The 12,650-nt window shown below is 50.8% G+C and overlaps 2 protein-coding genes across 4 annotated transcripts in view; both read right to left on the bottom strand.

Moving 5' to 3' along the window:
• LOC142364033 (polycystin family receptor for egg jelly-like) overlaps positions 1 to 2,034 on the bottom strand; it is a 28,114-nt gene extending 26,080 nt beyond the window's left edge. For all 3 annotated transcript variants that reach the window (XM_075442272.1, XM_075442288.1, XM_075442281.1), the window contains exon 1: positions 1,825 to 2,034. The gene's annotated coding sequence lies outside the window, so the exon portion shown is untranslated. The remainder of the gene's footprint in view (positions 1 to 1,824) is intronic.
• A 1,292-nt stretch (positions 2,035 to 3,326) lies between these two features.
• On the bottom strand, positions 3,327 to 11,388 carry LOC142361172 (polycystin family receptor for egg jelly-like). Its single transcript, XM_075419169.1, has one exon. The coding sequence runs from the start codon at positions 11,386 to 11,388 to the stop codon at positions 3,424 to 3,426; it is 7,965 nt and encodes a 2,654-aa protein (XP_075275284.1). The 3' UTR covers positions 3,327 to 3,423.
• Positions 11,389 to 12,650: the final 1,262 nt, after the last annotated feature.

Genomic DNA, 12,650 nt, shown 5'->3' with positions numbered 1-12,650 from the left:
AAAACCTAAAATACTCCAAACTGTTGCAGTCACATAGATAACTAATTTCTTTTTTAATCCAAATCTCAGGTTTGTGTTTATCTATTGGGAGTTTTGGGGCTCTTCACAGCTTTTTTGGTTTATTGATTTTTGTGCCAGTAAAAGGACTATTGTAGCAAACAGGCCAGTGCAAAGGTAACATACAGACTGGAAAGTTTAGCATCTCAACAAGCCTGGGGAGCAAACCCCCATTCCAGAACAGGTTAACAGCGGAATCCAAATAGTTTCCTATCGTTATCATCAAACAAAACTCTTCTTTGGTCAGAACACCTCCAAGCAACCTGCATCTGTGCAGAGTAAAACTTTCAGGGGGGTCCTCCACTGTTCTCGATGCAACCTTGTCATATCTGTAGATCTTGTACATCTTGACTCTACTTGAGGCAAGACACAAAGCGAGGCAAAATACAAACTAATGCTCTCGCTACAACTGGTACTCTGCCTGGCAAACTTCTTAAGGCAGGAGGAAAACAACATTTTTGACATGGGCTTCTGGAGCATGAAGGTCTTAAATTTTGTCTATACAAAACATACCGTTTTAGGTACAGGACAGAGTTGAAGTAGTATAACATTTTCATGTAGAATTGGTTATGCTGACAAAAAGGGGTTCATATCAATACAACTTTTAAACTATACCAATTATGGGGAATTAATCAGCATGTGGTATCTTTGCACTGGTATACTTCTAGTGGTCCCTCCAAGGCGGGGTATATTGGTAATATTACAGCAGGGGAAAAATCCTGACTGAAAAAAAACAAACTTAGCCAACGCACAAATCCACGAGTACTGGTATAACCAACTACTAGGACACAAACCAAGTTCTTTGACTCCTAGATGCCTGGAGATGGAAGACAGCTAGATTCTTTTGTGCATCACGCCCAAGCTACAACGGACTTTATTTTGATGGCATTTTGCAGTGTTTATAAAGACTCTCCTACCAGCCCAAGTGCCTCAGACACAAGCAACAGGTCAGCAACCCAGTCTGGATTCAGTGTGAAGGAAAATCACATGGTTAACGTCTCTTTTAAGTAGCGGGACCATTTCTAGCATCACCGAGATATGGAGATATTTATTCGGGTTCTCAGAGCAGCTTCAGAAAGAAACTGTGGGACCCATCTCTCCTACATCTCGCAAACTTCCCACCTCCCTCTCGTTTTTCAAGGGGAGTACCTGACTGTTTCCGTGGCTCTACGGCCCTTTGAAGCCCCAAGATGTGATCCCAAAACCACCTTGTTCAGGTGCAACCTCATGCCAGAAATGCCTAAACATCACAGGAAATAAGGGTCTCCCTCAAGTTCCCCAGGCTGCTCAAGCTCCTTCTCTGTGTCCAGCAGCAGTGCCCTCACACAGCTCTGTGCTTCCCTCCAGTTTACTCCAAAGTCCCCTCCACGGCTGCCTCCTGTAGCTCCAACTCCCAAAGCTCCTCACCAGAAACAACCCGCGGGCCTTCCTCCCCTCCCCTCGCCGGCTGCTGATGAGAAAATAAAATAAAATAAAATAAAATAAAATAAAATAAAATAAAATAAAATAAAATAAAATAAAATCCCTTTTCAGACGGCAGCACGCCCACAGCCCTTCATTAGCAACCGCCTCATCTGCGAGCGGGAACCCTCCCCGAGGAGCTGGGGCCTCCCGCGCCGCCCCGACGCCCCAGGGCCTGGCCCTCACCCGGCTCCTCGCATTTCCGAAGAGGGGGGGCGGGGGGGGGGGGGGGGGGAAGGGAAGGCCGCAGCCTGGCTGAAGCCAGAGCCCCCCGCTTTCTGCCCGCCCACACGGCGCGGCACCTACCCACGCGTGTCCGCCAGGCCGCTCCCTGCTTCCCGGCGCCGAGGCGGCGGCGTCAGAACCCGGCGCCGCTCCTCCTCCTCCTCCTCCTCCTCCCAGGCCCCGGGAGGCCGGCGGCGGGCGACGCCAGGACCCAGCGCCGCTCCTCCTCCTCCCAGGCCCCGGGAGGCCGGCTGCGGGCGGCGCCAGGACCCAGGCCCCGGGCGGCCGGCGGCGCCGTGCGCCTGCGCGGGGGAGCGCGCGCCAGCGGGGCGGCCCCTTCCCGGCGAGCTGAGGAGAGGGGCGGCGCGGAGCGGGAGGCTGCCGGTTACCGGCGCTGCGGGGCCTGCGGCGGGCCGGGCCGGGCCGGGCCGGATCCGAAAGCCCCTGAGGGGGCAACGCGGCCACCGGCGAGCCCGTACGGCCGCACCAGTTGCCCCTGCGCCGGCTCCTGTGCGCCTTCTCCTCAGAGGCTGGCCGGGCATCGGTCTGCGGGTGCTGAGTGACCGCTTTTGCATCGCTTGTGGGTGTGGGCCTTCTCCCCCTTCGCTGCTTAAACTGTGCTGCTCTCAACCCAGGAGCCTTTTTCTCACTTCTGCCCTTCAGTTCTCGGGGTAATCCCCGGTACCAATACAGGCTGGGGGATGAAAGGATCGAGAGCAGCTCTGCTGAGAGGGACTTGGGGGTACTGATAGACGAAAGGCTGGACATGAGCTGGCAATGTGCGCTGGCAGCCCAGAGGGCCAACCGTGTCCTGGGCTGCATCAGGAGAAGCGTGGCCAGCAGGTTGAGAGAGGTGATTCTGCCCCTCTACTCTGCTCTGGTGAGACCCCGCCTGGAGTACTGCGTTCAGCTCTGGAGCCCTCAGCACAAGAAGGACATGGAACTGTTGGAGCGGGTCCAAAGGAGGGCTACAAAAATGATCCGAGGGCTGGAGCACCTCTCCTATGAGGACAGGCTGAGAGAGTTGGGCTTGTTCAGCCTGGAGAAGAGAAGGCTGCAGGGAGACCTGATTGCAGCATTTCAGTACTTGAGAGGAGCCCTATAGGAAAGATGGGGACAATCTTTTCAGTAGAGACAGCAGCGACAGGACGAGGGGTAATGGTTTTAAAGTAAAACAGGGTAGGTTTAGGCTGGATATAAGGAAGAAATTCTTTACAATGAGGGTGGTGAAACACTGGAACGGGTTGCCCAGAGAGGTAGTGGAGGCCCCATCCCTGGAAACATTCCAGACCAGGCTGGACGGGGCTCTGAGCAACCTGATCTAGAGTTAGTGGTGTCCCTGCTTGCTGCGGGGGGGTTGGACTAGATGACCTCTAGGGGTCCCTTCCAACCCAAAAATTTCTGTGATTCTGTGATTCTATGATTCTCTTCCCATGCTGCCAGAGTGGGGGTGAGCAGGCACCTGGGTGGGGGCTGAGCTGCCAGCTGGGGTCAGCCCACCACACCGTGACAAGTACCACCGAAACTGATGCCAAAGAGTCTGGAAAAAAATCTGAGCACAATCACTAATAAGGAGTTGAACGTTAAAGCATTCTTAAAAGTAAAACATTTATTTACAAACATTTACTTAAAATGCAGATACTGCAGAGTAAAAGGTAGTCTTAAATACAGAATCCTTGCTTATATGACAAGATCAGCCATTTTTTCCCCATCTGTTTTTCTCTTCTTCAGTCCTAAATGTCGCTGATGTCTTCTCTCAGACTGCCCATAGAGTGGAATGTCAAAATGGGCAGGCTCCCTGGTTTTGGGTGTTTTACAGATCAGAAAATAAAATATCTTTCTGAGCCTTTGCAATACAAAAGTAACCACTTGTGCTTCATCAGATGGTTCTTCATAGACGGGTTGTTTCATATCTCCATAGGCAGACAGAATAATAGCTAGGAAGAGATTGATCAGGACACAGATCATCACCAACACGAAAGAGGTTAGGAACAGACAACCCAGCAACCTGTTGGATGAAAACGTGGTGTCTCTGAAAGCTGAGACACAGTAAGAGAATACGGTCTGAACTGAGTGAATCATGTTGTTGTAATTCCATTCGTGCTGCCCAAACACAAGGTAGCCAAAAGCCATAAACACAAAGGAGCACACCAGCACCACGAGGGCCATTGAGGAGATTCCGGGAAGGGCTGCCAAGATCGATCTTTGTGCCAGGCGCACGTTGTAAAAGAACTGAGAATATTTCAGAGTTTTCAAAACGACAAAAAATGCTAAAAAGCCCATAGTAATCCTTAAAATCTGATCTAAATGAGAAACTGCATGAAAATGAATGAAATCATTTGGATGAAGTAAGTAAAACTTCACTATATCTGCTCCTAACTTAAACTTTATGACCTTTAAAAAAACAAAAAGGAGGAATACTATTTTTAAGCCTAAGTTGTTTATATTGGAAATGTTTTTAATATAATCTTTCTTTTCTTGGCCTATGGTGTGAAGCTCATCTGCAACGTAAATGAACAGAAAGGCAAGCACAACTACGAACATCAACATTTGAGCTTTGGTTTGCTGCTGAAAAATGGGGAGTGCGAAAGAGTGTGCTGACAAACTTGGTTTTATGATCCCAAAATGAGACATTTCAAATATGACCGAAATGGTGCAGAAGAGACCTACATCTGCGTTAAATGTAGTTAGTTCAATGATCACAGCCCACGTTTTTTCATCAAGCCAGTTGCTCTGTTGTAGAGCATCCAGCCTGGTCGTTGAGTTGTGTCTTCCTTCTTCAGGGAAAAAGTAAAACGTGTATCCTGCTGGTCCGTATGTGTGCAAATCTCCGTATGAATAATACATCCACAGAGTGCTGTTCCGCTGGTAGGTGAACCCATCATAACCGCTGGCATCCTTGGGAGCAGACTGGTTGGCCACCTTTGTCCAAGCGCCAGCATAGTCACCTTTCTCTGGGATGTCGCTACCGTATTTGTGAAGACAGTGGCTTTTACTGATCACAGAATTATTTCCAAAGCTGTGAGGACGGAAACAGTTTTTCACAGTACCCTTAGCCCGCACTTGCCTCATCCTAGGCAAACCGATGATTTTGGACCAGCTCTCGGAAAGAAAGGTTGGCTGAATGTCATTGTGGATCAAAGGCAAGAACGAGTCTTTCACCCACACGTAGACATGTTCTGGCTTATCTACACTGGAGAGTTGTGGAGACAGTTGGTTATGGATGAATCGGTTGTAGTGGAAACTGTTGGCGTTCTCAGTGGAATAGGCAAAATATAATAGCAGCGTTAAAAAGACAAGGTGACTGGTGAAACCTTTTATGAAAGTAAATGCCTTGACTTTAATTTTTGCCCTTTTCAGCATGTTTGCAATTTCATCAGCTGCTAAAGGCTTATATTGCTTAGTGCCTCTGACTTTAGCAAGTTTCAAGTGCACCTCTTGCATCTCATCAGCACTCATCATTTCTTTAGCAAACTTGCTCTCAGAATACTTTCCCTGAGTTAACCACGTGATGTTTTCACAGTATTTTGGATGAATTGTACTCACAGCTGAGAAAAAACTGGTTTTTAGAACGGAAAGGAGACACACGTTCTCAATGAAGGAGATTGCAGATGCCAAAAGCCACTCTAGCGACGTCTGATAGCCGTAAGACAAACCATATAACACAATGAAAAATGATGATACCCCGGTTACAGCTATAACTAGTGCCCACGAGAGACAGGCACACCACCAACAAAAAGCTGTGTGCGGTCTCTTGTGAAAGGGCATGGAGGTAATGCTCAGTGGTTTCCTTTCTTTCTGAAAGTTGCCCCCTTCTTCTGCATAATTATTACTAAAATCGGAATTTGATGGTGGCCTGGTCTGGCAGACCTTAGGCGTTGGAGGGGAATTTGCAATGATCGTCTGCTCTTCTGTTTCAATCACATTTGCGTCTCTTTCAGAAACTGTGCAATTACTCCAGGTTTGGGGAGCTCCTCCCTTGCTTCCCATCTTTCTGGAATGTGGTGGGCTCTGTGAGTGGCTGCTGGCGCCAGGAAGATTCCCCGAGGGACTAATATTTCTCGATTGTGGTGAAGTTTCTGAAAGGTACAATTTTTGCAAACGTTCCTTCCAGTTTTTAAGATACCCAGACAGGAGGGGTGAATTTGCCTTTGGGTCTGTCTGAGCCACACCACGAGGAGAAGGTCTCTTCGAGGAATACTTAAATAAGGCAATTATCATCATTTCCACAGGTTGGGTAAGCAAAGCACATTCAATTCCTACTGTTATTGATCTCAGATACCTCAAGTGTTTTGGAGCTTCTTCACTCTTATCAGCATTAAAGAAGATTATGTTAACTAGCAAGTTTAATAATAGTATTGCTAAACAAGAAGACAACCTTTGGAGCCTGCTGAAAGTGCCCATGAGACCATGAGCAAAAATCGAGAGCCACAGATGGCCCTGTATCAGGCTGTTGGCAAAATTAATCAAAAAATAGTCAGTTTTGGGCAGAGGTGTCTTGGGGTTTGTGACAGCAAATGTCCTTTCTAGTAAGTGATCGCCCTTGTCAAGAGAAAGCCATTCCCTGCATATAAAGAACCAGGTCTTCCCGGTGGACATATTCTCAACTTTGGCTCTGCTTAAGAACCAGCTTGGAGATGGGCCCCTGTTGTTGTGCCAGACCCTGAAGGAGCAAATGTCTCCCAAGTCTTTTTTAGCAGTTAACAGAAAGCAATCAGTGCTTCCTCGTTGGAAAGACAGAAAATGTGGGTCCCGTAAACAATGGACATCACTTGTGCCGTTCTGGCCAATGAGCTGAAGAAAGACATCTGCTTTGGTTCCAGCTCCCCAGCGACTGCCTGTGTATAAAGTGACCAAAAAGCTCACTTTATCAAAGGGGTCGTTGTCTGCCAGAACTATAATCTTGTCTTGTCTTTCCCTGTCAGCCCTGTCTTTTCTCACGACCCAGAGGGCCAAAAGAAAGTAGACGGCAAAAATAAAGATGACTGCTAAGAGGGTGACTGGGTTTTTAGATACGTCTGCTATCAGGGTTTTTCCTAGATCTACTGTGTTGGGGGTAACTATTACCTTGGCTGCCAGGAACCTGATGCTGAATGAGGATGCATTTGACCCAGTGTGGACTGACAGACTTCTGCGACTCCGCTTCATATTGCAGACACAGTGTACCCTCTGCCAGTCGGTCAGGGAGCCAAGCCTGCAGGTGTCTTCTCTCCACAGGCTTTGAACGCCATCCAGAAATAAGCACTGATCACTAAAAATGCGTATCGTCACCAGTCTCTGCGTTTGATACCGTACGACATAGGGTGCCAGCAAGACGATGGAGATGTTACAAGTGTCTGTATCGCTTCCTTGAGCTGTGGCTGTCAGCAGTGACTCTGGGAGGCAGATGATATAGGGAGCCTTAATGTTACAGTCAGCGCTAGCTGTCGTGTTTTTGCTTGCAACTGTTGGCATGTTGTGAAAAGCAGCAAACGAGGCTATGGGATGAGCACGAGTGACGTTGGCACCTGTAAATACTAGCACCTCGAAAGCAACTTTTAATTTCGTCAGGATCTGGATGTATATGCTCTTGGTATTTCTGTTGACTTCAAAACTAAATCCTCCAGTTGTGTAAGCTTGTGTTTTATCGGGTCCCATTGCCAACTGAAAAGTTGAAGACTCCTTGTCTTTCCTAGCAATAGTAATTTCTGCTCCTTCAGGCGCGATCCCTAGGAGATCGCCATTAGCCTTTGTCTCTGACATTTTGAACCCCAAGATCATTGTTGCAATTTCTGATGTGTAACCTAACCAGGGGAAGGGGTTCTCATCAAACTCATAAAGGGCAGTGGAAATCACAGCATCATCGGGTGATCCTGAATAATCTCCCTTTTTCAGTGATGGATAAAAGCAATTCCTGCAGGCGTTTCTGGTAGAGAAAGAATTTGTAAGGTTCCAGGTTTCGTCTTTCTTCAGAGTGATATTCCAGTGTTTTGTTTCCAGTAGAGTTTCTGTTTCTCCAGGGACTTTGCCCTGGAAAACTATCTCCGTTAAATTTTCCATGATGGAGAAGACTTGTTTAACTCCGCTTACATTGATGTTCCTGCGATGCAGAAGAGCGGCTCTCAGGATGTTGGACAAGCATCTTAGTATTCCACTGGTCTGAATTTCTGCCTGCTCAGACCAATGGCTCTCATTCCTCTGGACCTTCAGCACTCCCGTTACTTCTGTCAGCTTCTCAATGGCAAGGTCTTGTGATGTAACGTTCACTTCGTCAGCTTCCTCTGTGACTTGAGAAAGAGAAGCAACTACTTGGTTGATTTCCATCATGCTCTCAACTGAAATATTCAGGGCTGTTCTAATCAGGCTTTCCCGAAACTGAGCCTTAGGGAGCTGGAGAGTTGGTGGGCCTTTGATGTAGTTCAAGACCGAGGCTGCTACGTAAGCCAAATAGCCCGCGCTAAGATAATCTCCAGTCTGGAGATAAGATGTCATCGGTGCGCTTAAACCGTTCACGGAGGCCACCAGTTCATGAAACACAACAGCTAGCGGTCGACTGTTAAGTGGGTTCTGTACGTGGGCCTGTAAAGTCACTTGGGTAAACGCCCCAAGGGAATTGTGGACTTGAACGTAAAGTGTCAGGGCGTACTTCTGAGAGGGCACTCCAACTGGGAGAAAAGAGGGAGGAGTTTTAGGCCGATAACCAAAGTACAGGATTGTGCCAAATGTATTTTCCTCCACGGAAGTTACTTTGGTGGTTTTGGGTACATTGGAAGCTACTATCACTTTGTATGTCAGAGGTGAATTGCTGTCAGAAAATCCACTGCACTGAACAACAAATTTTGTCAGAAAGGCTGTACCCCAGCGTGGGTTGATGGTACATTTGCCAGCCGTCGGAGGAGAATTGACCTGAAACGCGTGTCTGTAGATCGAGGACCTACCATCCCAGGTCGTTACTTTCAACAGAAGTACGTAGGATCGATGTGCAGTCTTTGTGAAAGTCAGAGCATGTATAGACAGGTAAGCCCCAGACCTGCCCGTTGACGTTCTGGCAGACCAGTCAAAGCTAATTTCTGTAGAGTTTTGTGAAAGAAGGGACCAGTAGTAGGCTGGCTGGCTGGTTGTTCTGCAGTTTAGGCATTTTCCAGACAAGGCAAATCTCTCCGTTGGAATTAGAGTGCTACCACAGTTTTCAAGGCACATCACGTCCAGAAGGAGTGGGGAGCCGGGCCGCACCTCTACAGTTTGGTCGGCGTAACTCCTCCTGGTGTCCTTTTCAATCACGAGACGGAAGTAGTATACGGTGTTTCCTGGGAGCGATTCTGGTGGCACTGCTTGAACTGGACCCGAGGATGTTAACCATTTCAAATCCCGCTGGGCTGGATGGCACCTGTTCCCTGGACTGAGTTTCATGTTCTTATAGTCTGACACCTCTTTAGTGCAGTACCAAGTGAATGTGATTCCCTTCAGTCCTTCCTGTGAATCGGGATCACTGGATGCAGAGCCATCCAGAGTCCAGTTATCAGAAAAACCCACTGTGCGGAACGTGCCTCCTGCAATGTCTGCCTCGAGATCGCTTCTCTCGATCTGAATATAAACTTGATCTGAGCCCCTGAGCACTGTTGTGGTCCGAATCGGGGTTACCTCGACAGTGAAATAAAACAGGTACAGCCCATAATCTAGAGTAAAACTGGGAACAGTTAGGCGGATCATATCGACGCCGTACATCGCAGAAGAGTTTATCGGTTGTGTCCAGTTGGGAACCGTGGTCGTGTCCGGAACGGAATAGATTCGCCACAAGGGCTTGATGAATATACCGACTTTGCAGTCTACTACCAGTCTGACAAAGAGGTAAAAAGATGTCGCCCTCTTCTGGCGCAGGACAGAGGCGTGGAGAACGGGTTTCTGAATCTGCACGGTTTGTATGTGGCAGGCTTGTTGGTGGCAAGCCACCGGCGCTTCCACGGTTTTGGCAGCGTAGTTGTTGACTCTGACTCCCAAAAGAGCCGGAATATGTGCACTTGTGGTACAGTCCACTTTTGCCGCAAACCCCGTGTATTTGTCCGGATCAAAGGGTAAAGCGGAGCGACGGACCAAACGTGTGGCGTTTCTGACGTGATCGTTGTATGTGTACGTGCTGTTCTGGAGAAGGTGGTCTCTGCGCGCTCCAAAAAGCTGCAGGTGGAAGGTCCACTCGCACTGTAGCATCGGGTGTTGTGCAGGGATAAACCACACTAAATAAGTAAAGCTCTGTGGCAAAGAAGGACGGCCGCTGCTGAAAACGTGGACTTCAAGGTCTCTTTCTGACAGGGGCCTAAACAAAGCCCTCTTCTGGTTCGTATAAAGGTGCATGTTGAACTTGTACCACTGGAAGGCCACCAGCTCTATGGAGAGTAAGTAGGAGAGCTCCTTGTGTTGGTAGAACACAGTGTGCGTGTTAGGGCCGTCCGCGGAAAGAGGGCTGTTGTTTTCTCTGGTCGCGTAAAATGTTCCGTGGTGGTACCTGACAATGTGAGTGCTCAAGGTGGTCTTCCCCAGCGGAAGGTTGACACGGGTGGGAGCTTCTCGGCCTGCGGTTAGGCTCAGGGTACCGTTGCGTAGATGCAGATCTCCCGTCAGTTCCTCGAACCTCTCTCCATCAACGTGGAAATACATGCTGGCCACCGCCACCTCACCTGGGCTCTGAGTTACGGGAACGGCACAGAAGTTGCTCTGCAGAGTAAAGGAACCGTAGGAGTGGAGCCAACCTCCTACGGCCTGCGTGTCCACCAGCCTGTAGGCCAGCGTCCTCGGCGTGAGGGGCTGAAGCCTCCAGGAGAGGCTGAGGGGCTGCCGAGCGACGCTGAGGAGCCTGGAGCGGACGCTGAGGAGCCGCAGCGGGCCGGGCTGCACCTGGAGAGAGAGGCTGAGGTTCAGCTGAGGCACCTGCTCGACACTGACCGAGGCGACGTGGAGCCCGTGGTGGCCGTAGCGGACGGTCAGGCGGTAGCTGTGGTAGGCGGCGCAGGTCCGTCGCAGCTCGGCCGTTGGGTAGGCGGCGGGCGGCGGCGGGGCTCGGTGCTGGCTGCTGGGCAGGCGGAGGGCTGCGGGGCTGCCCCCCGGGCTGCTGAAGCGGTACTGCCAACCTTCGCTCCTCAGCCGGGAGCACCAACCCAGCTCTACCGGCTGCCTGGCCCGGAGTGGCTGCGCCTGAGGCCAGAGCACGAAGAGCCGGGCGTCCTGTGCCGACACCTCGACGGTCGCGTTGCGGTGGGAGCAGCCGGGCGCGGGGCAGGAGGTGGAGGAGCACCGCACCGTGAGGAGGACGGAGGCCGCGGGCGAGGGGGGGAGGCCCGTCGGTACCGCGACTTGGCCCGACCAGCGCGACGTGTCGGTCACCCAGGACGAGCCGAAGTACCAGGAGCAGCGCGGTGGGGACAGCGGCCCCGCTTCCCTCCCCGCCTCTGCTCGGGCTCCCGGTGTGGGCCGGTAGCGCAGCATCACGGTGCCGCTCCACAGGCACGAAACCCGGCGCTTGCTGTCCCACCGTTGGGAGACCCGTGCCTCGGGGTCCCGGCAGGTGACCCGCAGCGGCGGCGGCTGGAGGCGGGCAGCGGGGGCCCCCGAGCCTCGGGGGCAGGAGCCGAGCAGCTGGAGGAGGAGGAGGAGGTGAAGAAGGAGCGTGGCCATCGCGGGGCGAGGGGAAGGAGCGGAGGGCTCAGGATGCAGCCCCTGGAGTGGCGGCCGGCGGTTGGGCAGTTGGCGCCACAGGAGGTCGTCAAGGAGACCGGCGCCTGCTCACAATCACGGAACGTTCGATCATGGAACGTTCGGGTTCGGAGGGGACCTCAGCGGGTCAGCTGGTCCAACCCCGCACCCTCCTCCTCCACGCAGCCGGTCAGAAAGACACGCTTGGCGTCAGTGGCGACAGCTTGGGTGCGGGCACACCCGGTGCCGCTGGGAACCAGCGTCTCATGGCCGCTGACCGACGCGACAGGCAACCGGGCGGCAGCACCATGGCACGTCCAGGCGGCACCGGGAGTCGGGAGCGAAACGCCACCGCCGGCTCGAGCGGCGCCGGTGGCCCCGCCCCACCGCCAAGGGAAAGGAGCGGAACATAAGTTTTCTTAGTTCATTGTACTGCCTCAAAGAAGCACAGTACAGCCTCCGGACACTGATAACTGCGTAGTAACTTGTCTTCATTTTTGCTTTGAACTCACAGCTAACAAAGGGACCAGTTCTGCACCGAGGAGAAGGAATTAAGACAACTGTAATTTTACACCACCTTTCTGGACCGCAGTCAGATTTCACAGCTTCAGGTTGCCTACCAGCTGCTGCTCCAATTCAGTCTTCTTCAGAGAGCTATCACAGTATTGCACAACTCCCCTCCCTGCTCACTTTCTACGTTAGCTATTGCAAATGGGGCGGCAGCCCTGTGCTGTGGATGCAAACCTAACAATCCGTGGATGTTTATATCCCCTTTAGCGAAGAAAAACCTACCGTTGGTATAGTATGATCTACTGAACCCTAAAGGTCTTGAAGTGCTATGTGATCCCCCTTGCACTTTCATGTGCTGAGAAAGTGGGAAACGGCACTCGTTGTGTTTGTGAGGCTGGACTGTGCTCATCTGTAAACTGAACACTTGAAGACGCTGATCATTTTCATTTAATACAAAGAGCTTTATCTGGGGAAATCAACAAGAATATACAATCAGCTTGCCTTAAAAATAGGCTGTTTGGGGTTTTGCTGTTCGGTCTTTAACGGGTCGCCAGGACTGGAACAAAAAGAAATGACTGAAGAAGCTTGTTTTACTTGTTACTGTACCAACGCACACTGATCTGCTACACAAACTGCAGTGAGACCCAAGGATGAGGAATTTGTCCTTGTCAGGGGTGAAAGGATCCTTCATGACATAGCTTTCTTCCAAAATCCTGTAAGAGAATAAGTCCAGG

This window comes from Opisthocomus hoazin, chromosome 1 (genome assembly GCF_030867145.1).
Source record: "Opisthocomus hoazin isolate bOpiHoa1 chromosome 1, bOpiHoa1.hap1, whole genome shotgun sequence".
Lineage (NCBI taxonomy): Eukaryota > Metazoa > Chordata > Aves > Opisthocomiformes > Opisthocomidae > Opisthocomus > Opisthocomus hoazin.
Note: the sequence above shows the minus strand (reverse complement) of the source record. Positions and strands in the feature narration are given on the sequence as shown.

What these genes read in the sequence shown, in the direction of transcription:
- LOC142361172 (XM_075419169.1), bottom strand. Translation starts at nt 11,388, where the DNA reads ATGGCCACGCTCCTTCTTCACCTCCTCCTCCTCCTCCAGCTGCTCGGC.